The 26269-nt window shown below is 39.8% G+C and overlaps 1 protein-coding gene across 1 annotated transcript; it reads left to right on the forward strand.

Moving 5' to 3' along the window:
* Positions 1-307: 307 nt before the first annotated feature.
* IFNG (interferon gamma) lies at positions 308-4550 on the forward strand. Its single transcript, XM_062202078.1, has 4 exons — positions 308-421; positions 1693-1761; positions 1855-2037; positions 4413-4550. The coding sequence occupies exons 1-4, from the start codon at positions 308-310 to the stop codon at positions 4548-4550; spliced, it is 504 nt and encodes a 167-aa protein (XP_062058062.1).
* The last annotated feature ends 21719 nt before the right edge of the window (positions 4551-26269 follow it).

The raw sequence follows: 26269 nt of genomic DNA on the forward strand, positions 1-26269 counted from the left end.
CCAAGAAGTTGAAAGGAAACTCTAACTACAACACCAGAATGCCACAAAACCATAGTTATTAATACAAACTAACTAGCAATCCTGCCTATCTGTCACCATCTCATCTTAAAAAACTTGTGAAAATACGTAATCCTGATGAGACTTCAATCAGGTATAAATACCAGCAGCAAAGGGAGATGCGGTACATTGTTCTGATCGCCTGCTGATCAGCTATTAGGAAAGAGATACCGGCTGAGTGCTTCGGGCCTGAGCAACTTCGTACACTGACTCTCGTTTCAACTTCTTCAGCCTAACTCTCTCCGAAGCAATGAATTATACAAGTTACATCTTGGCTTTTCAGTTCTGCATCATCTTGGGTTCTTACGGCTGTTACTGCCAGGACACACTTACCAGAGAAACAGAACACCTAAAGGCATATTTGGTAAGTTTGACCTTTTAATAATACTTGCATGTGGTTGAAAATGACTGAATGTTAACTTGCAGTTGGATATGATAGGCTGTCATCTCTACTTCACAGTCATTTTGAGAAGACTTGGTGTTATTTTACTAATTGTTGGTTGGATATATTTCCTAACTAAATACTCTAGACACTACTTTGATTCTCTGCTCAGTGTGCTCTACTTACAGAGCATATGTGACTCTTCCAAAAGATGAGCGTAAAATGGGTCTAAAGCATAATGATATTGATAATTTTGTGGTGAGAATCCATTCATTTGGGATAAACCAAGTAATATTCACATTGACAAAATGATTGGCTTTTAGTTTCTGGTTTCTCAGCCTACTATGAAGATGGCAGTAAAAATGTTGTGGTTAGCGTTTAAATGATAAAAGAAACACAATTTATAAATTGATGTAAAACAGAGGGAAGTCATTAAAATGTAGGCATTTGAAAGTCATTTATAGGTGTTTTCAATGAAAAAGTAACTCAAAATTCTACTGCTACATTTATTTTATTGGGGAGGTACACCTGAATGCAGCCACTTACTGAGATTTTGTAGGCATTAGAATTCTGGATTGGAGTTAAAAAGTTTTTTTGTTTTATGAAATATTTTTAAAATGTTATTTATGGTTAACAAAAATTGTTTTTACATTTTAAATATTTTATTATTTGTTGAAAAATTATCTAATATACCTATGGCAGTTATAATAGTGTTTAAGCATTCACAATCAATTTTATTCTTATAATATAAATCCAATCACACATACATGTACTTGAAATTATCTTAAAGCTGATTATCAAGCAACACATTATAGAAGGGGACAGGTAGATGATACACAGATCTGTACCATAAGGGGGCAGTATTCTATAGGAGAATGGTCTTGCTGATTATCTATCTATCTATCTATCTATCTATCATCTGTATCTATCTATCTATCTATCTACCTACCTACCTATCATCTATCCATCTTTAACAAGGCTTTAAAACCTTCTTTTAACTTACTGTAGTTATTTTAGAGTCTATATGTTACATTGCAATTTGGCATTATGCTAGTTAATAAGAAAGCTAAGAGAATTAATAGTCTTTGACTAAATCTAACCAAAACTTCTGGGAAAAGTTATTGTTGGAACTCAACAGAAGGATTGAAAAGGAAATCAGCAAACATTGTCAGTATCTGAGTTCCATGAAATTTGAAGTACATTTTAGGGCAATTTATGGACTATTTGTGAATCAAGTTTCTGTCTATTTTCAGAAAGCAAATACATCAGATGTGGCTAATGGAGGACCCCTTTTCTTGAATATTTTGAGGAATTGGAAAGAGGTAAATTATATATTCCCATCTGGCTCATTTTCCTGTTGCTTATCTTCTGAATGGATAATTCCATCATTCTCTCTTGGTGTTCTTTCTCCCAAGGAGAGTGACAACAAAATAATTCAGAGCCAAATTGTCTCCTTCTACTTCAAACTCTTTGACAACTTAAAAGACCATGAGGTCATCAAGAAGAGTATGGAATCCATCAAAGAAGACATATTTGTGAAGTTCTTCAATAGCAACCTCACTAAGATGGATGACTTCCAAAATCTGACTCGAATTTCGGTGAGGGGATTTTAATTGTATCTTTGGTTTCATTATAGAGGCTCTTGTGCAGCATTTAATTCTCAGAAAGTAGAAATTAGCTATTTAAGAGTTGCTAAAGTTGTAAATTAGCCTATACGTGAAACTCTTCCTTACTAATTCTGTTATTGCCTTGGGTGATATTGCAAAATCAGTATGGGAACCATATAAGTATGAAATTTGGCAACACTAATGCTAGCATTAAAATTATTATGTGAAGACAGTTGAGTGGACAAGTCCAGTGGAGTAGTAGGTGGGGGGAATACTGAGAAGCAATTCTCTCCTTGCCCCTAGTTTGAGTGATGGAAATTTGGATGGGAGGCCACATGTCTTAGTGGAAAGAGCAGTGGAGGAGGTGAGAAGATTTGTGTTCTAGTCCCAACTCAGCAAACTGTGACCTGAGATGAATCATAAGCCTGTCTGGGACTTGGTTTTTTCATCTTAAAAGGAGCCTGTTGGGTTCACTACCCAATTCTCTGGTCTCATTTCCTCTACAACTCTACAATGTCATGGTAGAAGATGAGACTGAGAAAAGGAAGCAGCAGTTTTTGAGAAAGCACCAAGAGCATTCCACTGCCAATCTCTGGCCAACCTCTCAGCCCATGCAACCCAATTAGAAGTGAGAATGTTGACTGCTTGCTTTTGGGGTAGAAAAGGTAGATAGACAATATACCTTATGAAAGAATTGTCTTATCAGCTTTCAGATACTAGAGTATCTAGGTGATGAAATCCTCAGGTTCCTCATCTTTATTACATGACATCATCTCAAGCCTTTGGTAAACATGGCTTTTAGTAGCTGAAAGGTACCTTTAAAGCATAAAGACAAATTACATTTTCCCAAATTTTGTCTAGGAGATAAAACCTCCAGTTTCCTTTGGGTCTGACTTTGATGTAAATGGGCCTGAATAAGAGGAGCAGGTTCTTGTTGGGCCTGGTGCTCTTGGAATTTGTGCCCAGCTTTCATTATACTTTGGTCTGCCTCTCATTTCTGTCCTGTAAGCCCCTAGGGACTAAAGAGGGGTGGCAGAAGGTCTCCTCTGGTCAGAGCCTACAGGCTGAGAAAGTACTTGTTCCTAGCCTCTTGCAGCTCCTGGCATACTATTCAGTGCTAGGTAAATCTCTTGGTGATGTTTTGCTGGAAAGTAAAATTTATGATTTGCAAACTTACAGCTGGTGGAAACTTTTCCTCTTGAGCTTTCATTAGGACTGGAAAAGTGAAAAATTTCTTCTTCTATCTTTTCAGAATCTCCAGGTATCCTGATTCAAGATGGGTGGTCTTGAATGAGGTCTTAACCATTGTCCTCTTTTCTTTAATTGTTAATATATTTTAGGCATGTTATGCCTTTTAATGATTAGTCCTGCAGCTTAGAATCCTCCCAGTCATCCTCAAAAATGTGGCAAGGTGGCCACAGGTTTTCCAGCACTAGAAATGAGTGTAGTGGCAAAGTCAATGTAACAATAAATGGTTCTCATTTTATTAAGCATGAAATCACCTAAATGACCCTCTTGGTTAGAATGAGGAAATACATAGTTCAGTTTGCTGGAATAGAAGGCAAGGTACAGAAAAAGTTGTTATAATTTGTTTAAATTTTGTCAGAAATTGATTATGGTTAAAAATAAATTATGAGCATTTATTCATAATCCCATTGTGGAAATATGTGGAGATCTTATCTAGGGGAAATTAAAAATTACAGCTTTCCTCTATCTTGGACTTGGTGTTTTACAAAGTAATTAACCTGTGTTTGTGGTTACCTGGGTAACTGTGAATGTTCAATGCCATGAGTCTTCTTCTCCATGCACCTGGGTCTCTGAGCCATTTATTAGGTCTTCAGGTTAGTTGCTACATTACAAAGTTAAGGAACACTGACTTATATAACTCACTTGGGACATACAGCAATGACTTATTGATGTACAAGGTAATATAATTGGTAGGTTGATGACCTAGTGATCATCTAAATAATCTCTTCACCTTTTAAATGAGAAAGCAAATGTTCAGAGAAATTAAGTGAATGGTTCAAGGTAGAATTATTGTATACATGGGATTCAAACTTACTTGCCCCCAACTCCATTTCAGGACTCTTTTCACTATATAATTTTGAGAATTCTGTAGCAGTATTTTTAAAGATAGGTAATGAGCATCACCATAGCACAACTAGCACAACTAGTAGCACAACTAGCAATTTAAATTTTAGCCTTAACTGCTAAAGAAGTGAATATTTACTATTAAGGTAATATGTTGCTAGCCAAGGATCACCTTTTTCTTTTTAAAGGGATACTTACTTTTTCACTGACTATGACATTACTAGCAGAATGACTTCTATGCCTGAAATGAACTTTTCTGTTTTCTTTTCCAATAGGTGGATGATCAACTGGTCCAGCGCAAAGCAGTAAGTGAACTCTTCAATGTGCTGAATTTTCTGTCTCCAAAATCCAACCTAAAGAAGCGAAAAAGAAGTCAGACGCTGTTTCGAGGTCGGCGAGCATCCAAATACTGATCAACTCACCTGCAATATTTGAATTTTTATCTAAATCTATTTATTAATATTTAACATTATTTATATGGGAATCTACTTTTGACACATCAATCAAAAAGTATTTATAATGGCAACTTTTATGTAATGAAAATGATTATCTATTTATATATGTTATTTATAATTCCTGAATCATGTAACTATTTCACTTGACTCTTTCTTCTCTGACTAATTAGGCAATACTATGTGATTATAAGGCTTTATATCTGGGGCCAAATAGGCAACTATTCTAAGCAAGATCCTATGCAGTGTGCATTTATTTCACTTGAATGAATACTTGTGTATAAAATTATACCCTCCAGTTGCTGCCTATTTGAGAACATGTCTGCATTCTGAGCCACTGCTTCAATGGCATCTCAAACAGCACTTGAACATGCCAGGTGATGTGACCTTGTCCCCATCTCAGGAGATTTCATGCCTGGTACTTCTGAATATTGTTGACAACTGTGATTGCCCCTGAATGGAAAGTAATTCACTTGTTCAGTTTATCAATGTCTAATATATATGAATAAAGTATAATTTTACAACTATTTATGTGATGCCAGACTTTTTTTTTTTTTACTGAGTGAGACTTGTATGAAGTACATACCAATGAATTAGTAGGAATAAAGTCATTTTTAGCTGTGGAAATCTTAGAGTTGCATTAAATGTGGTGATTCTCTCCACTGGTAATTTGGTGGCTTTCATTGCTCCACTTGGCAGCTGTTAGATTCAGTCTTCTCAAGATAGAGATTTAATTATGTCACCATTCAATTTCGAGCTTTTGCTATGTAAAGTAGTCCAAAGTGCTTAGCTTGGCACACAGCGATTTATTTTTGCTATCTCCTCCAATTCCCCATTCACTTCCCCATCTCATTATCTCTAATCCCAACTCTCCCCCGACAATCCATCTTGGGCAAACACCACTGAGTATGGATGAAATAGTGAATATGAACTCTAGACAGAAAGAGGACTGGATTGGAATCTAGGTTATGCTGTTGGAAGCAGTAGGACTTTTAATGAATTTTTATATTGTCTAAGCTTCTAAACTTCAATCTTTTTCTGAAAAATAGGAGTAATTGGGCTCTCTTGGTACTATTGTGGTGACAGTTCATTTGTTTCGTTAACAGCATTTATTTGGACAACTGCTATGTGCTTAGATCAATGAAACAGACAAAGATCCTTGCCCTTGGAGAGTTTTAAATTGTACAGAGGGGAAATAGACAATAAACAGAATGCATAATATTAAGTAAATTTCATGATATGTTAGAAAATAATTGGTGTCATGGAAAAAAGTAGTAGAGCAGGATGAGGGAACTGAGGATACGTATGCCTTGTGGTGCAGCAGACGAGAAGTTTGCAGAGAGTGGCTAAAAGTGGCTGCACTGAAGAGATGCCATTCGAGGAGGCATTTTTAGGGAAGGCATTGTTTAGGATTCCAGGCAAAGGGAACATTCTTGCAAAGGCTCTAAGTGGGAGATTGGCTTGGAGTGGTAAAAGGACAAGCAGACTAGCCTGGTGATCTCAAAAGATGAGAGAGAACAGCAGCCACCATTCTAGGAGTATACAGGGGAAGCAGAGCTCCTTAGAAGAGAGCCAGGGTATCTCTTAAGTAGGAGGAAGTGAGGATGTGAGATATTTGATTAGTTCTGGGTGTAAATTCCAGAAGACCCAGTGAATTAGGCTAAGAGAAGAGGTCATCAAAAGGAGTGCACATAGGAATGTACCGTAGTCTAATCTCAGAAGTGTTGTAGGATTTACCAAAGGGATGAAATCAGCAGTAGAGTGGGAACTTGAACTCAGGCATTCCAATATGGAATGCAGATATCTTAACTTGTGACTTAACTACTAGGCTAATACCTGCCTCTCATCCCAAGATTTTAAACTTAATTCCATTTGGAAAGTCCCTTTTACCATATAAAGGAACATTCCCAGACTTTGGGAATTTGGATGTGTGTATTTTTGGAGAGGTGTCATTCTGCCCAAAAGAGGGAAGCAACTTGATGTGAGTAGCCAGCACTTCAGCAGAGGAGGGGTATGCATGTGAAAGAGTGCCTGGAGTCTGGTGTTAGAGGCCCAGCACGATAAGGAAGACATCCACTGGTTGGGGTACTCTAGTGAAGGGAGTCAGAGAGAAGTGTGAATGGATCCACCAAGAGAAGGTGTTAGTATGAATGGAAGATTGGTTACTCACAGAAGGACTAATTAGGGAAAATATATCAACAGTAAAGTTAGCCTGGCTTTTCATTGCTGAAGAAGAAGGTGACAGAACAGAAATGGAGAAAATTAGAATAAATTCTATGATATTGACATATAATTGGATTTATCAATATGAAGCTATGGTTTTCAATAAAAGAATATAATTTTAGAAAGAAATAAAGATTAAGTACAAGTTTGCATGCTTATAATTGTCCACTGAGAGGACCCAGGAGCAGCGATATCCCATTAACAATGAGGACGCCTGGTTCCCAGAGCTTGATTTCTAAATACTACAGTCTCCTGAAGGGAACCAGGAGTCCTTGAAGAATTGTCTAATTTCAGGACTTGTGTAGGGAGAGTTCAAGATGTGCTTTACTCTCCTAGGAAGCAAGAAATATTCAGAAAATGATGGAGACACAGTAAAGGGCACAAAAAACTAGCCTGAAGGAATTCTCACTGGCAAAATATGGGAAAATTTGCGCATCAAAATCAATAGAATTAGTAATGTATTTTAACTTGTTGAGTACAATAGAAAACCATAAATACATCCAGGTATAATTGAATAAACTGAAAGTTTGATGTGGAGTGGGATGTTTATATAGCTCTAACCTATCTCTCTACAAGAGATTGTACAGTGCAGAAGCCTAACAGAAATTGTCTTTATCAAGCAATAAAAGTGAACATCTTTTTTAAAAAAAATTTCATTGAAATACAGCATACATACCAGGAAATGCACATAGGTGTTTTTTAGTCATCTGATCACAATCATAATCAATACCCAAATTAATAACAAAGCATCATTAGTCCTCCAAGAGTCCTCAAAAATTCACATCTTTGGTAATGGGATCAACGTAGATGGTTTGCTAACTTCCATGTTATCCCCATGGAAGATGCAGAACCTATTCCAATGGTGAGAAAACATCATACAAATGCACTCTCCACGCAATGAACATTCTACACAATACCTGGTCGGTAGTCTTCACATTGTCAAAGTCATGTAAGTTAAGGAGGGACTGAAGCTTGGGAAATCCTTCATAACTGAAATCAGCTTAGACGTGACAGCTAAATGCACTGAATAGACCCTTTTGCAGTAGAAGGCATTTTTAGAATAATTAGTGAAACTTGAAGAAGGTTTGAAGACAAGATGGAAGTGATACATCAGTGTAATATTCCTGATTTTGAAGGTAGTATTATGGCTATGTAGGAGATATCTTTGTGGTTAGAAACTCAGAGGAAATCAGTCATCAAGTCAGTGACTTGGTCTGAGATGATTTAGTGCCTGTAAAGCTTTTCCAACTCTTCTGTGAGTTTGGGATTATTTCAAGGTAAAAATATGAAGAAGTCACTGTGAAATTATTTCAGAGTAACAAGAAGTGAGGTCTACATTTTGGGGAGGGTACTTCATTCTAATCATAACAGATAACAGAATTCTCGATATTCAAACTATATTGAGGGACCAGCGCTGTGGCACTGTGGGTTAAAGCCCTGGCCTGAGGTGCTGGCATCCCATATGGGTGCCGATTCTAGTTCCAGCTGCTCCTCTTTCGATCCAGCTCTCTGCTGTGGCCTGGGAAAGCAGTAGAAGATGGCTCAACTCCTTGGGCCCCTGCACCCACGTGCGAGACCCGGAAGAAGCTCCTGGCTCCTGGCTTCGGATTGGCACAGCTCCAGCCGTTGTGGCCATGTAGGGAATGAACCAGTGGATGGAAGACATCTCTCTCTGTCTCTACCTCTCTCTGTAACGCTGTCTTTCAAATAAATAAAATAAATGAAAAAAAAGCATATTGAAGGCTGGTGTTGTGACAAAGCAAGTCAAGCTATCACCTGCGATGTTGGCATCCCATATCTGAGTGCTGGTTCCAATTCCAGCTGCTCTGCTCTCTGTCTAGCTTCCTGTTAATGCACTTGGGAAGGCACTGGAAGTGCTTGCCCCTGCCAACCATGTAGAAGATCTGGCTGGAGTTGCTGGCTCCTGGCTTTGGTCTGGCCAAGCCCTGGCTGTTGTAGCCATCTGGGGAGAGAAGCAGCAGATGGAAGAATTCTTTCTCTGTCTTTCCCTATCTCTCTGTGATGCTCTGACTTTCAAATAAAGACATGAATGAATGAATAAATCATTTGTTTTTAGAAAAAGCAGGTTGAGTTTTGCAAAGATCATCACACTTATGCACCAGTTCTATTCCATGCTCTTCTTACAATGTGACTGAAGAGAGGGAGGATGAGAGGGGAGGGCTGTGTTCTTCCTCTTAACACCAGGAAGTGGCTCATGAATTTCCTCACCAGTGGAGTACAATGAAAGTAAAGCTATGTGACTTCCAAGTCTAGGGCCACTTCTTCCTGATTTTCTTTTTCTTAACATTTGCCCTTATAACCTGCAATCCTATTAAGAATTTTGGGCTGTATAGGGAAGCCACATGTGGATATGTTGGTCAACAGTTCCAGTGACGCTTCTAGCCAACACCAGCATCAATCACTGGATGTGTGCATGAACACACATTATGATGATCCTAGCCCCAAGCTTTTGAATTCCCAGCTATAGCCTCAGATACCAAGCTGTTTTGGGATTAGAAGAAAATCATGGCAGACTTCCAATTTCAGCTCTGATGTATACAAAACATGGGAATTTTTACTCCATTCCTTAAAAGAAGACAAAAAGTAGACAAATTGAAAATCAGTGCTGATTCTAGATTCCATCAAAGAGCTGAGTTTGAAGTCAAGTTCTGCTTACTTGTACCAGAAATTGCTGGAATCGTTGACTGGCAAGAACTCTCGAATGTTAATCTGACGAATCGTTGGTGGCTTAGTGTGTACTAGCATGGCAATGAGAAATCACTGGGGTTAAAGTGTTGGGGCCCCCCTTCCCCAGAATTTCATGAACTTTACTGTAAGACTCCTGAAAAATTCTCATGGTACAGATCTGAGACATTTCCCAAGCTCTGGCAGGGGGAGAAGTGTCATCTTGTAAAACATGTTCAGAAACAAACACCTGCTCCCCAAAGGGAAGACTTTACCAGAGTCTTTTAAGGGGATCAAGGGAGAAAAGTGTTCCTCCAGCCTCTGCAGTCTTCTTGTGTCACCTACAGTTACACCAGAAAAAACACTTGGGAAGACCTAGCCCCGAGACACAGGCACTTTAAGATACTTAGATTGAATGAAAAGATGCCAGAACACATTCCTTTCCCCAGACCTCACTCCACACCACAGCGCTCCAGAAATAACAGTGGCCTACAGGTGAAAGGGTCTCAATGGGCTAGAATTAAGGTGTTGGGCAGCTCTGCATTCCTTCTGGAGGCTCTTGGAGAGAATGTTTCCTGCTCTTTGCTAGTTTCTATAGGCTGTCTGCATTCCTTGGCTCACAGCCTCCTTCCTCCATCTTCAAACCAAGGGGCACACTGGGCTGAGTCCTTTTCATTCTGCAATCTCTCTCTCTCTCTCTCTCTTTTTGACAGATAGAGTTAGACAGTGAGAGAGAGGCAAAGAGAAAGGTCTTCCTTCCATTGGTTCACCCCACAAATGGCTGCTATGGCCGGCGCTGCGCTGATCCGAAGCCAGGACCCAGGTGCTTCTCCTGGTCTCCCATGCGGGTGCAGGCGCCCAAGGACTTGGCCCATCCTCCACTGCCTTCCTGGGCCACAGCAGAGAACTGGACTGGAAGAGGAGCAACCGGGACTAGAACCCAGTGCCCACATGGGATGCTGGCGCCGCAGGTGGAGGATTAACCAAGGGAGCCACGGCGCCCGCCCCTCTGCAATCTCTCTTGTCTATGTATCTTTTCCGCCTATAAGAACACTTGTGTTTATATAGTATTACTCAGATAATCCAAGATAATCTCCCCGTTTGAAAGTCAGATGATCATCCAACTTAATTCCATGTGTAACAATATTTTTTGGTCATTTAAACTAATATATTCATAGAAGGAAATTAAAGTTGTGCAGATTTAAAAGGAAGATGTTAAATTCACAATGACATGACAGTCTCTCCAGAAACTAAGGAATTAGCAAAAGTTTTCAAAACTAAGAAGTGAGTATATAATTGTCTTCTTAGAATTGTATCTTGTCAGGGACCACGCAGCATGTGGCCTCTTAGTGGAAAACTGCTGAGGCAGGGCTAAAACAGCCCAGGCCTGAGAGTACTGATAACGCAACCTTGTGTGACCTTGTGCCTTAAGACCTTGTAACCTTTCCCCTACTTGCATTTATAACCTTTCCCCTACTTGCACAAGCATTGTAGCTACAAGATAAACTCCCTCTCCTTCCCCCGCCCGACGTCCTGCCCTCCTAACCGCCCCTCCTTCCCCCGCCCGACACCCTGCTTTATGATATATAAGTGTGTGGTTGAAAAATAAAAATTGCAGCTTGAACAGCCATCTTGTCTTGCTGCCGTCTTTGTGTCTCCTGTCTCTTCATTTCTCCTTCTAGGTGCTCGGCCCTAGTTGATGTCCTGCGGGACGGGACAGTATCTATGGGGGTCGGTGCTGTAGCATAGCGGGTAAAGCCACCACTTGCAGTGCTGACATCCCATATGGGTGCTTGTTTGAGACCTGGCTGCTCCACTTCTGATCCAGCTTTCTGCAAAGGCCTGGGAAAGCAGTAGAAGATGGCCCAAGTCCTTGGGCCCCTGCACCCACGTGGGAGACCCGGAAGAAGCTCCTGGCTCCTGGCTTCGCATTGGCGCAGCTCCGGCCGTTGCAACCAATTGGGGAGTGAACCATCAGATGGAAGACCTCTCTCTCTCTGCCTCTCCTTTTCTCTGTGTGTAACTCTGACGTTCAAGTAAAATAAATAAGTCTTTAAAAAATAACTGTATCTATGAATTACATGAAATCTGTTCTCTTTATTTAATAAAAATTAAAAGTAAGTATGTATTTCAAGACTAATATTCAAAAATCAATTGTTTCCCTATGTATTAGGAAAGAGTAATGAAAATTTCAGATTTAAAAAGTAACATTTACAATATTTCCTACCAAATGACATAAATATCAATCTAACAAAATATTCACACAACCTACAAAGCAAAAACTGCAAAACTTTGATCAGAAAACATCAAATAAGATGTAAATAAATGGAGAAGTGTTCCATGTTCATGAATCAGAAGACTCAATATTGTTTGTTTATTTATTTGAGAGAGAGAGAGAGAGAGAAAGAGAGAGAAAGAGAGAAAGGGAAACAGAGACACAAAAATCTTCCATGTATTGATTAACTTCCCAAATGCTTGCAACCATCAGGACTGGGCCAGGTCCTATCTAGGACACCCAAACTCAATCTGGGCCTCCCACCAGGTGGCAGGGACCCCAGTACTTGGGATATTACCTGCTGCTTCTAAGAGTATGCATTATCAGGAACCTGGAATCAGATTTGGAGCTGGGACTAAAACCCAGGCACTTCAGTATGGGATGCTAATGTTCCAAGTGATGGCTTGACTGTTGTGCCAAATGCCAACCTTCATTATTATTAAGATGTCAATTCTGAATATCTTGTTCTATATATTCATTAAAATCCTAATCAAAATCTAGGCAAATATTTTATAAATATTAACAAGTTATAGAATTTGTATGGAAGGAGAAAAAGAATAGCTAACACTCTACTGAAGAAGAACCAAGCTGGAAGATTCGTGCTACCTCATTTCACACAGTTCCTGGGAGGTGTAGTGCAGTATTCTGAGTGCTGCAATTCATGAATTGTGAAAGGTGAAGAAATACAAATTTATTTATTCCTTGAGTTCACTGAGACTTAAATAATCAACTAAAGTATAATTTCTTTAAACTTTGCTAGCTTTTATTCACAAAACTTGCCTTAACAGGAATTTTGTGGTTCACATTAGGACTATGGAGTAAAATTATTTTGAATCACTCACTCATTTGTTTTTCACGTAATTGTTTTATACATTAATTTTTTGTTATAATGTAATAGTTATACATTGTTATGCGATACAGTGCAATATTTCAAAATTTACAATGTGAACTGATCAGGTCAAATAGCTGGATTTTCCAGTTTCTTACCTTTTCTTATTTGGATACAACCAGATCCTCTCTTTTAGTTCTTTTTTTTTTTTCAAAATTTAAAAGCAATATTTATTAGGGTGTAAGGCCTCCAGTCAGAGTGGCAAGGAGGGCGGACTCCAAGAGAGGCAAAACTTGGAGGGGCTGGTGGCAATGGGGTTTTTAAGCACAACTTTGGGGAAGAAAAAAAAACTTAATCAATTTGACATTCAGTTACAAGGCAGGGACAAAACCCATCAAAAGATCTGATTTACAATATTTTTACCTTGGCTGGCTTGCTCAGGATAAAGCAAAGGAGCCATCAGAAGGGTGGGATGCCTGATTTGTTTTATAGTAAGCTGGGAGCTCAGAAGGATGGAATCACCACCCCCTTGTAAGTCTCATGATAAGTTTGGAAGCTCTTAAGGAATGGGGCAGGCACTTTCAATCTTGCTAAAGGTAACTTTTGGGGAGGCAAGCATTTTGCATCCTAAATTCCATTGGGGCCAACCTGACTGCCTATTAACCATCTGACTACTCACATTCCCTCCTCGAGAAGAATGGACCCTAACTTCTATTAGGGGAACTGGACAATGACCACTCTGGCTGCTTTATGCTGTAAAAAGGTGTCGTTGGGAAAGGGAGTCAAGACAGGGTTCCAGCAGGAGATGGCCTCTTGAGGGAGACACAATGCCAGCTTGCAGAAATTGCTTCCATCCAAGGTTTCATGTGCATGGCCATCTAGAATTTCACTGTTTCAAGTCTGGAGAAAACAAATCTAACAAGTAAATTAAACTTAGAGGGTCCTAAACAAAGGATAGTGTGATTATTAGAGAACCTAAGAAAGGTGCTGTCTAAACCATGAAGAAGTTTTCCCATTGAGAGGCAAATAGAAACTGACAGGAGAGACTTGACAATAATCAGGTGGGCTTTAAGACCTGGCCAGATATGAGGCCCAGACCTACCTATCTCTTCACATGGGGTGCTGGAAGAGACATCCTAAGGGAGGTGTGAACCTCCTTAGGGAAGGCATCCTGTTGACTTCCATTACCTAGCTGGCCTGGGAAGACAGCTAGTCTGAACAGAAGGTAGGTGGCATCTCTAAAAGGAAATTTACAGTTCTGCCTGCAATGTTACTGACCCTACTTGGCCGTCCCCTCAACAGCAGCAGTTACTTTGGAAGCTGGACTGAGTGAAGGGCTTTTTTCAGCTTAGAGCCAACAGGGTCTTCAGCTCTGACCCAGGAGTCCTTCAGCACCGAGGATAGTTCTGTTTCCAGTGACCCAGCTCTTGGTTGGCAGAGCTGCCAGGGCTCTTCAGAAGCTGACTTCTGTGTCCATCTGAAGCCCTGGCTTTCCACATTTAAAACCAATGCCGTTTGCAGTGGACTGGCCTGTTGAGTCTCCCTGATGGCAGATCACTCTGTAAAGCAGCCATTAATTGGCCTGCCTCCTACCTTTACATTGCTTCTGCTGCCTAGCTTGCTCTTCTTCCTCCTGGCTTCTGGTAAAGTAGATCAGAGGAAACCTGTAAGAGGATGAAAGTCAAGGGGGTGCTCAGTCCCATGCCTAATCTTTGGTAGCCTAAGCTAGAAATCTATAGTAACAGCATGCTTTGAGAGTGGTATTTCTGTGAGGTAGTGCCAATGATGAAAGTTATGCCCTCACTTTAACTTTAAACATGCAGGCCATATTATGAAGCCTGTCTATAAATTTTGAAGTTATTAGTACTGTGCTCATGGCAAAGTAAATCTAGCTGTGAAATCATAATTTCTTCTTTATGTATCCAGGCTACTACTACAGGAAATTGTTAGCCATCCCTCTTATAAGGTCTAAAGATCAAACTGTACATCTAGAAGAAACCTTGAGAATAGAGTCAGTTTCCCATCTTGAAGAGAATAGAGGAGAAATGAGGGAAGAAGTCAGGCTTCCCAGACTGCTTACTCTTAGTAACTTAATAGCAAGTGAAAACTGAACAATTTTAACTGTTAAATAAGAAGTTATCAAAACATTTACCAAAAGGTCCAATGCCATCTATAAATTCCAAGACAAGAGGGTATATATTTGGAAACATTGCTAAAATATATAGAACAAGTGTAACTCGTTTAACCAGCAGTCTCAAGCACAAACATGTCAATGACTTAAACATTTTTAGTTTCTTTCTATCAACAAATTCAAAACATCTGATACAGATATATTTAGGTCATATAGACCAAAAAAAAGTATCTTTGATTAATTTAGCAGTTTAATTTTATGTGCAATCTTTATCTATAAGCCAATTAAAACTAGCTCTTGATATTTAGAAAACAGCAGGAGCGGCAAGATGGCGGAATAGGCAGGGAGCACACTATTAGTCCGGGAAGACACAGTTTAATATAAGTGGAGATACTGCAGGGTCAAGGAAGAGTAGGGGATGAAACAGCAGAGGAAACTCTTCCAGAACTAGTGATTCACAGTGGACCTGCGTGGAGAGCGTGGGAGCCCAAGTTCGGGACACCAGCGGCAGACTCAACACACCAGCGCTGGAATGCGAGGTGAGCCGAACCTCAATAGCCCGAGACACCAGCGGGCAAGCGGAAAGAGGAGGCTAGAGGGAACGAGGCTTGAAACTCCATGGGGAAAAATTCACCAGGCTAACTTGAAGAGAGAGAGGAAAAAAATAAAAAAAGTGACCGATACGGACACGAGTTTCTCTCTCTCCGCTCACCTCTCAAAGGCGAGCAAGACAGAGCAGGCGCCATTTTGGACATACGTCATAAGCAGGGCGACCTCAGGTCTGCACCAGCCCTGAGCCTAGCAGAAAAACCTGACTCTGGGGGGAGGGGTGAAATAACAGGAGATTAGCATCTAACTTGGCAACCCAGTGGGAGACTGCAGGAGAATTGGAGCCCACACTGAGGGCAGCACAGATTCCCTGTGTGGTCCTTGGGAAAGAGCTTCCAATCTCTGGCTCCTGTGGGTATATCATTTGCCTGCTAACTACCTCCGATTACATTCAGCTGTGTGGAATTACTTCCCTTTTGAATCAAAAAAAGAAAGAAAGAAAGAGAGATTTACCACACCTAACCTGGGAGTGTCATTTTTGACACACCCTCAACCCTGAGGAACCAAACACAGCTCTCAGTCCACACTCAAGCCTCTAAGGCTCCACTGAAAGCAGACAGTCCACTTAATATAGAGCCATAGTGTAACAAGAAAAAACACCACAGTGAAGAAACCAAATATCTCCAACATGCCAAACAACAAACGCAAAAACCGAGGTAACAAGAACAAGGAAGACACTATGACGCCCCCAAATGAAAAAGACACCCCAATTCAAGATTATGAAGATGATGAGATCGAAGAAATGCAAGAAGCGGATCTCAAAAAATTGATAAGAACATTAAGAAGTTCTCAAAAACAAATTATTGAACTACAGAAATCCTTAATGGACAAGATAGAAAATCTCTCTCGTGAAAATGAAATATTAAGGAGGAATCAAAATGAAATGGAACTAGTGGAACAAGAAATTGTGATAGTGACGAGAAATCATAATGAAATGAAGAATTCAATAGATCAAATGAAAAACACATTAGAGAGCCTTAAGAACAGAATGGGCGAAGCAGAAGAGAGAATATCAGACTTAGAAGACAGAGAACAGGAAAGGAAACAGGTAAACCAAAGAAAAGAAGAAGAAATTAGAAATCTAAAAAATATTGTCGGGAATCTACAGGATACTATTAAAAAACCCAACATTCGGGTTCTAGGAGTTCCTGAAGGCATGGAGAGGGAGAAAGGATTAGAAGGCATTTTCAGTGAGATACTAGCAGAAAATTTCCCAGGTTTGGAGAAGGACAGAGGCATCTTAGTACAGGAAGCTTATAGAACCCCTAATAAACATGACCAAAAGAGATCCTCACCACGACATGTTGCAATCAAACTCACCACAGTGAAACATAAAGAAAAGATTCTAAAAGGTGCAAGAGAGAAACGTCACATTACTCTTAGAGGATCTCCAATTAGACTCATAGCAGACTTCTCATCAGAAACCCTACAAGCTAGAAGGGAATGGCGAGACATAGCCCAGGTACTAAGAGAGAAAAACTGCCAGCCCAGAATACTATATCCTGCAAAGCTCTCATTTGTGAATGAAGGTGAAATTAAGACTTTTCATAGCAAACAGAAACTGAAAGAATTTGTTGCCACTCATCCTGCCCTGCAAAAGATGCTTAAAGATGTGTTACACACAGAAACACAGAAACATGGTCACCAATATGAAAGAAGGTAAAGGAAGGAAACCTCACAGCAAAAGATCACAGGAAGCTCAATTTCTCTTTGACATAGAATTAAACTCTGATGCTCTGTTAAAGCAATGTGTTAATCTATTATGTTCTCTTGATGTCTGTTAAATTCTAATTGTTCAAAAACAGCTGAATTTTTATTAAGAGCTATGGGTTATTTAAATATGTGCTTATTTTCAAAGATTTGAATAATCACCTTGTAACAATGATCAAATTTGGTCTATGTTATGTCATGATTTTAAGGAATCTTATTTCAACCAGATATTTTGGATTTTGAGCCTTCTTGGCATTCTTGACAGGCATTCAAAAAATCAAAGTTTCAAACAATCTGGTCTCTAAAACTTCCAGTAAATCCTGGACTTTGGTTTTTCCAGTTTGGGCCCAACTGAAAAAATCGAAGGACCTATGTCTCTCATCTTATAGAGACACCAACTAATCAGGCTATTTGGATTATATTAGAAGTACTGTCAAGATGTGATGTGGTACCAGACTTTAAGTTTCTAGAATGGAAAATGCTATTAATACAAATGTTTGAGAATTAAAAAGTCTAATGATCTTGTGTTACTAGACATGATAGTTATCTTATTGAGAAAGCCCCAGAGGCCTAAAGGGTTAAATACTTGTAAAATCCTACAGGTGCTTTCAAAAATACTGTGAAGTAAGCAAGTGCCTCTTGTTGGTTGATGAGTTTATAATTTTAAACATGGCGACTTAAAGTCTTTTGTCATCCACAGTTATATATGATGTGCTGCTCATAAAACTAAAGCGTTGTTGGTTCTGTGTCTAGCTGTCCTCCTATAGGTTTCTATGGACTTTTTCCAGCCACTTTTATTGTATTCAGTACTTTGGGATGGCTCTGTAAACAGATGAAGCCAATAATGTATTAACAGTACCAACTGAGAGAAAGTATGGTTAACTGAGTTTACTAAAAACAAAAAGCAATTCAAATCAATTGGCAATCTACAAAAAGAGTTAAAGATTTTAAAAGCTATTATTAAAATTGCTATATTGTTCTATTATGCTATGTTATATGTGTGTACATATTGTATGTCCACATGGGGAAATTTTATTAAGAGTTTTATTTTAAATGGCTTATTGATAAGATTGTCCATAAATTTAAGCTGCTAAAATCAATCAAAGATACATTTTAATTTGTGTGACCTGAATCTGTGTATCATATGTTTTAAACGTGTTGGTAGAAAGAAACTAAAAACATTTTATATGGTTGTGCTTAAGTTTACTGGTTAAACAAACTACACCATGTTAGATATTTAAGACGTGTTTTCAAATACATGATTCTTAAAATTTATAGAAGGCATTGGACCTTCTGGTAAATGTTTTCTTAAGTTGTTATCTAATGGTTGAAACGGTTTGCTAAGTATTCATGTAATATTGCTGTTGTCAGCAAGCGATCTAGGACTTGCTCCCTCATTTCTCTATTCTAAGCCCAACTTGTTCTTTCATTTCTCTATTCTCTTCAAGGTAGGAAACTAATTCTATTATGAAGGAATCTGTAGGACGCACAATTTAATCTTTAGACCTTATAAAAGAGATGGCTAACATTTTTCTGTAATAGCATAGCCAAAATAAGAACTTAAATAATAATCTCATAGCTAGATTTACTTTGCCATCAGCGAAGTATACAGTAAGTAGAAAAAACCTCCCTTTCAGACCAAAGGGAAAGAAAGTTTTAAAGTGAGAATATAATTTTCCTCATGGGCATTGTCTACCTTAGAAAAACTACTACAGAACATGCCTGTGACTATAGACTTGTAGTTCAGGCCACCGAAGATTAGAGATGGGACACGGGCACTCCCTTGACTTGCATCCTCTGGTCTGCTTTAACACAAACCAGGAGGAAAAGAAAGCTGGACATCAGAAGCAATGGGTGGCAGGCCTATTAATGGCTGATCTGTACAGTGATCTGACCTCAAGGAGACCCAACAGGCCAGTCTACTGCAGTGGCTTTCAATGTGGCAAGCCTGGGCTTCAGCAGAAGTCAGCTTGTGAAGAGCCCTGGCAGCTCTGCCAAGAGTTGGATCACTGGAAATGGACCTGCCCTGGAGTCGAAGGATGCCCAGGTCAGAGCCACAGATCTTATTGGCTCTAAGCTGAAAAGCCCTTCACTCAGCCCAACTTCCAAAGTGACCACTGCAGCTGAGGGTATGGTCAAGTAGGGTCAGCAATATTGCAGGCAGAACTGTAAATTTCTTGTTAGAGATGCCCCCTGCCTTTACCTGGCCAGCTCTCCTCCCAGGCCAGCCAAGTAATGAAAGTCAACAGAGTGCCTTCCCCTAGGAGGTTCACACCTCCCTTAGGATGTACCCTATGTGAAGAGATAGATAGGTCTGGGCCTCTTAATTTACAAGGCCTAAAGCCCACCAGATTATTATCAAGCCCCTTCTATCAGGTTCTATTTGTCTCTCAGTCAGAAAACTTAATTGTAGCTTAGACAGCACCTTTCTTAGCTCCTCTAATAATGACTCTGTCCTTTGTTCTAGGCCCTGTCTAGTGCACTTGGGCCTCATTCCTTTGTAATCATAACCTCTACTCTACCTCCAATGGCTCTACTCCCAACCTGTGTGTACTGATGGCCCTCTTCCCCACTTAATGCTGTATAATTGTTCAAACCTGGTTAATGCCACTCTTAGAATCATTGGTTACTATCCTCACCCTGTCTTTTATGGCCTTGTCTAAATATGATCAGAGTCAGTAAACTTGGAAGGCTTCCATAGCCTTGGCAACTCATGACAACAGCCTAGGATGGTTACTGGCGCCATAAACTAGAGTGTCAATGTGCTGGGTCAACAACAGGAGCCACTGTGCACTTGCTCCTCATGTGGGATCTCTGTCCTTAATGTGCTGTACATTGTGATTTAATGCTATAACTAGTACTCAAACAGTATGTTTCACTTTGTGTTTCTATGTGGGTGCAAACTGTTGAAATCTTTACTTAATATATACTAAATTGATCTTCTGTATATAAAGAGAATTGAAAATGAATCTTGATGCAAATGGAAGGGGAGAGGGAGTGGGAGAGGGGAGGGTTGCGGGTGGGAGGGAAGCTATGGGAGGGGGAAGCCATTGTAATCCATAAGCTGTACACTGGAAATTTATATTCATTAAATAAAAGTTAAAAAAAAACTAGCTCTTAATAAATTTTTCCGTGTAGACATACAATATGCACATATGTATAGCATAATATACAAGATAGAACAATAAAGCAGTTTCAGGAATACCTTCTTAAAATTTTTAGCTGTTTCTTGTAAATTACCATCAATTGATTAGAATTACTTCCTGCTTTTAGTAACCTGAATTAACAATATTTTTTCTCAGTTGGAACTTGTAGTCCATTATTGGCGTTATCTGCTTACAAAATTGTGCCTCAAAGAACTGAATACAATAGAGGTCAGAGAAAAAGACGTCCTTTAGAACCTGAAAGAGGACACATTTAAACACAGAACCAACAATGTTTTAACTTCCATGAGCAGTAAATCTGATTTTTAGTGTTTGGAGAAAACAAAACTGTGGATGACAAAACACTTTAAATAGCCAGGTTTAAAATTATAAACTCAATAACCAACAAGAAGAGGCACTTGCTTACTTCACACAGTATTTTCAAAAGCACCTATAAGATTTTATAAAACATTTATGCCCCTTAGGCCTCTGGGTCTTTCTCATTAAGAAAATCATCATGTCTGATAACAACACAACAGTTCATTAGACTTTTGTAATTTCTGGACGTTTGTATCGGTAGCATTTTACATTATCATAACTTAAAATTTAGTGCCACTTCACATCTTAACAGTACCTTTCATATAATCCAAATAGCCTTATTAGTTGGTATCTCCAGGGACTCAACTGGAAAGAGTTTGTAACTTAGGTTTTTTGACTGCCTGTCAAAGATGCCAAGAAGTTTTAAAATATATGGTAGAAACAATAACCCTTAACAACATGATATATTATAGAATAGATTTGATTATTGTTACAAACTGATTCCTCAAATGCTCTAGAATTAATATATATTTACACAAACCGTAACTCTTTAAAACTCAGCTAATTAAAACAATCAGAACTTAATAGAGACATTAAGAGAACACAATAGATTACTTTGATAGAACACAAAATCTGTGTCTTTTTGGTCATCCCAAAAAATCAGAAATAAAACCTTAAGTATGAGTTAGTGTATGGGATCATTCCATAACTTGCAACAATTTTAACAGAGTCAGAGCTAGAGCAGAGCAAATAGCTTACTGAAGCTGGCTAGAAAACTGAGAGTCACCAATTAAACAAAAAATAGTAAAAAGGGATGCTGCAGTTTATAAACAGATTTTAAAGACTCTTTATTTCATAACCTTCTGTGACTTCCTCACACCTTCTGCAACTTACTTCATCTTTCTATCTTTTCCATTCCAGTCTAGAGTAAACTATCCATTAGGATAAAGTAATTGTTACAAACCATGTCCCTTCTTTACTCAAAAAATCTCTTTTCTTTATTTATTTATATTTAGCAATTTATATTTAGCAATTACACCTAGAGGACCTAAGATACTGATATTATATCAGACCTTTATCTGAATTAAGGTCAAAGTTACATTTATATGAATTCTAGTCCCTTTGATAAAACTCTGGCTATAAATCAGATTACAAAATCAGCCTTAGGGGGCTATAACAAGTGCTGATTACCTATGGCTATTTCATCAGAAACCTGTTAAACCAAGTTGCAAAACAAGTTTGGTAAGTTACAAAGTGATTTTTTTTTATTTATTTTTTAACTTTTATTTAATGAATATAAATTTGCAGTGTACACCTTATGGTTTACAATGGCTTCCCCCTCCCATAACTTCCCTCCCACCCGCAACCCTCCCCTCTCCCGCTCCCTCTCCCCTTCCATTTGCATCAAGATTCATTTTCAATTCTCTTTATATACAGAAGATCAATTTAGTATAAAGATTTCAACAGTTTGCACCCACATAGAAACACAAAGTGAAACATACTGTTGGAGTACTAGTTATAGCATTAAATCACAATGTACAGCACATTAAGGACAGAGATCCCACATGAGGAGCAAGTGCACAGTGGCTCCTGTTGTTGACCCAACACATTGACACTCTAGTTTATGGCGCCAGTAACCATCCTAGGCTGTCGTCATGAGTTGCCAAGGCTATGGAAGCCTTCCAAGTTTGCCGACTCTGATAATATTTAGACAAGGTCATAAAAGACCCAGCAGGCCAGTCCACTGCAGTGGCTTTCAATGTGGCAAGCCTGGGCTTCAGCAGAAGTCAGCTTGTGAAGAGCCCTGGCAGCTCTGCCAAGAGTTGGATCACTGGAAATGGACCTGCCCTGGAGTCGAAGGATGCCCAGGTCAGAGCCACAGATCTTATTGGCTCTAAGCTGAAAAGCCCTTCACTCAGCCCAACTTCCAAAGTGACCACTGCAGCTGAGGGGACGGCCAAGTAGGGTCAGCAATATTGCAGGCAGAACTGTAAATTTCTTGTTAGAGATGCCCCCTGCCTTTACCTGGCCAGCTCTCCTCCCAGGCCAGCCAAGTAATGAAAGTCAACAGAGTGCCTTCCCCTAGGAGGTTCACACCTCCCTTAGGATGTACCCCATGTGAAGAGATAGATAGGTCTGGGCCTCTTAACTCACAAGACCTAAAGCCCAACAGATTATTATCAAGCCCCTTCTATCAGGTTCTATTTGCCTCTCAATCAGAAAACTTAATTGTAGCTTAGACAGCACCTTTCTTAGCTCCTCTAATAATGACTCTGTCCTTTGTTCTAGGTCCTGTCTAGTACACTTGGGCCTCATTCCTTTGTAATCATAACCTCTACTCTACCACCAATGGCTCTACTCCCAACCTGTGTGTACTGATGGTCCTCTTCCCCACTTAATGCTGTATAATTGTTCAAACCTGGTAAATGCCACTCTTAGGATCATTGGTTACTATCCAAAGTGAGATTTTTAAATGCAACGATCTTCCTAGATCCAAAAGAGAGAAATTCCTTTAAGTCCAATATCAAGTTACAGTTGAACCAAATTCTCATGCATGATATTGCTATTAACCAGAGACATCCTTCGATTCTACAATGCTGGAAGTGTCCAATTGTGGGGCTGTCAGTCAAACCAGCCGCAGGGATGAGGAGTCAGATCAGGAGCTGTCTCAAGAAGTCTGAGACTCCATCATATGGATTCATTCATATATTCAATAGCATCTGAGGTCTAGATTCTTGCCTAGAAACCTCTGCGCAAAATGACAACAATGGGGGCAATGGTCACCTGATAAAAACTCTCCTCCATACCTCAATAGTAAAATACTGTAACAGATGGACCCCAGTGACTCACTAAAGAATAGACCCAAGGGCCCTATGACACTCTGGGAAAGAATTTAATGCATACTGGAGCACATGCAGGGAGGTAGAGGCAAGAGGCCAGTCAGGAGACAAGAGTTCCGAGAAGGGAGTCAGAGTAGGGGCTGGCGCTTTTCACAACTCACTTAGGTTAACTTCTCCATCCTCTGGCTTGTATCCCGGCCAGGTGGTGGTATAGAAAAAGATGAGGCATTTTTCTTTAAGCTCAAGGGTCAAAGAAATCTCAAAGTAGATGGTTTGCCTCTTGGCTGGAATGAGAAGATAAAAATGGAAAGGTACTTCAGGTCTCCTGAGTTTGAGACGTCTCTCAAAACTTGCTACCGTGGCATCCAGACATGCACTGAGGCCCACAGGGAAGGGAGGAAGGGGAGGGTGGATATAATACATATCACCTGCTCTTGTTCAGCCTTCTATGCCTGTAAACTTGTGTACATATTTGTCAGAACAGTCACACAGGCAGTGATCGGTTCTCTTATTGGTGCTGTACTAGACTGGGCCTCTGCCCAGTCAAATATATACTGTTGCTTATGTTCTTATATATAAAGCAAAATAGCTGTTCTACACCGATTAACTTTGAGTCTTACCTGATGGGTCTGATTTTGACAATGAGCATTCATGGCAAGAGCCTTGGCAAAGATGTTTTTAAGCTGGAGTTTGATGAGAGAATGCCAATCCTGGTTACCACCTCGGTTCGTGAGTAGGCAGGTGAAGGAATGAAGAAGCATAGTGGGGGAATAAAATTCTCCCCAGTGAACTTCCTTGAGGTAGGTGCTACATAGGAAGGATTTGACAGTGAGGACCCAAAAGAGGGGACTTGAAAGGAAGTAGAGGATACTAGAGACATGCTGCAACTTGTCTACGTAAGTTCAGGTCACGTGGGGAGCTGCATCTAATGGACGCCTTGATCGAAAAACTGCATGTCTGTGTAAGAGATAATTAAATTTTAACCCAGAACTAATGAATGAAATATGTAGGAACTAGCTGCTAATGGGGCCAGGAATTCAAGTTTGTAGGAATTGAGGAGACCTGGCGAAGTACAGAAAGCATTTAGAGGTGCAGAGGGAGACAGAGACCTTGTCAGGATCTGGGGTAAAGAAAAAACTCACTGAGGCATGGATCCTGGAGCCTGGAGCCCACGGCCTCCGTCCAAGCTGTGCCCAGTCTCACCAACGAGCTGATCTGCAAGCCAGGAAGAACAGAGTGCAGTTTTTGGCTATCCAGTCAGGGAGTCCTTGAAAAGCGCCAGAGAGTGGCCCTGGCCTGAATTTCAAGGTTACTCCAAGCTCTTCAACCAGTCCCGTGCACCGGGCCGATCCCTGCAAAAGGAAGCCGAATTGGACCAGACCAACACTCTCAGGGCTGAGACGAGAGGTATGAAGAGTGGAGCCTCTGGCTTTATAGCTCGTGAGGACTCCAGAAGAGCAGAGGGTTCACTCACTTCAGGAAAGTGCACCTCCTGGCCCAACTCCATTCCAGCTGTCGGGGTCTGCTGTCTGGCCAAGGTACCTTCGGGAAACACTGGAGTGTAGCCTCAGCCAGAATCCGCCAGTTGTCTCCAGGCCTTCTCCCAGTTTATGCAAAGGGCCGGTCCTTGCAGGAAGGAGAGGAGGTGTTTCAGAGCCCAATGCTCACAGAGGAATATTCATGCTGTTCTTACTAATGGCTCACTAATTCGCATCCCCACTAACAGTGTATGTTTTCTCCTCCCACATCCTCACCAGCATTTATTATTGTCTTTCTTTTTGTTAATAGGTGATACCTCATTGTTGTTTTTATTTGCATTTCCCTGATGGCTAGTGATATTGAGTATCCTTTCACATATTTATTTTCCATTTGCGTTTTCATGTATTTGTTTTCCATTTGCATTTTTTTTGGGGGGAAATGTCTAGTCAGATCTATTGCCCATTTTTTTGGTTGTTGCTGAGTTGTTTGAGTTCCATATAAATTCTGGATATTAGTCTTTTGTCACATGAATAGTTTGCAAATATTTTCTGTTTGACTTTGGACCTTGCCTTCCATTGGAACAGGTTGTTTCATGCTTGCTGTCAGTGAGAAGTTGTGCAACCATGGAGATCAAGAAAAATCATATTCCTACTTGAGTTTCAAGAGCCTATGATCTTTAAAAATAAAAGAGACTTTTGATAAAGAAAAATAATTCTGGGGAAAGCATCATGGCTTAGAGGAGCAAGGCTTGCCTCAATCCTCAGACCAATTAAGAATAGCCCTGGGTGAAAAAAATGGGGAGAACTAGAAATATGTGATGGAGGGAGAAGGGGGTGAGCTCTGAAATACTAAAGATGGATGCGCGACAGCCATGTGGCCCTGAATGGAGTCTTTTAAGAATTCAGCCAGCTTCTGCTTCTGCACAGAAATAGCACTATTCAGAGAGACATTTTCCTTTATTTTCACCCACTGATTCTGGGAAACCACTCTATTAAAGACTAGGAAAAAAATCTGTTAGTGTCTCACCAAATACGAGCATGTGATTTGATTTTGTTTTTCTGTTTTGATTTTTAGAAATATGGTTGATATTTTCCTTATTCATTGTCATAGCACCATTTAAAGAATGATCTATTTGCTTTTTAGCCATAATAAAAATGATATTAATGATTAATCAATTAGCATTAGAAATTTCTGTGTGTTCATGAAATTCACACATTTTCCCATGAAAGGACAAGGCAACTGGTGCAGCAAAATTCAATACTGTCTCATCTAAGGAATTGCCACAGGCACTTGAACCTTTAACAACCAATATTCTGATCCATCACAGACATGAACATCAAGGCAAGATCCTCTACCAGGAAATGATTACAACTGGCTGAAGGCTCAGATAATTGTTAGCATTTTAAAGCTATAATATATTTTTAAAGTAAGGCAGGAA

Source organism: Lepus europaeus, chromosome 10 (assembly GCF_033115175.1).
Source record: "Lepus europaeus isolate LE1 chromosome 10, mLepTim1.pri, whole genome shotgun sequence".
NCBI classification, from domain to species: Eukaryota; Metazoa; Chordata; class Mammalia; order Lagomorpha; family Leporidae; genus Lepus; species Lepus europaeus.

Excerpts from the sequence above, each read along its gene's own strand:
- IFNG (XM_062202078.1), top strand. The coding sequence starts at position 308 with ATGAATTATACAAGTTACATCTTGGCTTTTCAGTTCTGCATCATCTTG. Across the intron at positions 1,762-1,854 it reads TTTTGAGGAATTGGAAAGAG|GAGAGTGACAACAAAATAAT; the intron begins GTAAATTATATA and ends CTTTCTCCCAAG. Across the intron at positions 2,038-4,412 it reads AAAATCTGACTCGAATTTCG|GTGGATGATCAACTGGTCCA; the intron begins GTGAGGGGATTT and ends CTTTTCCAATAG.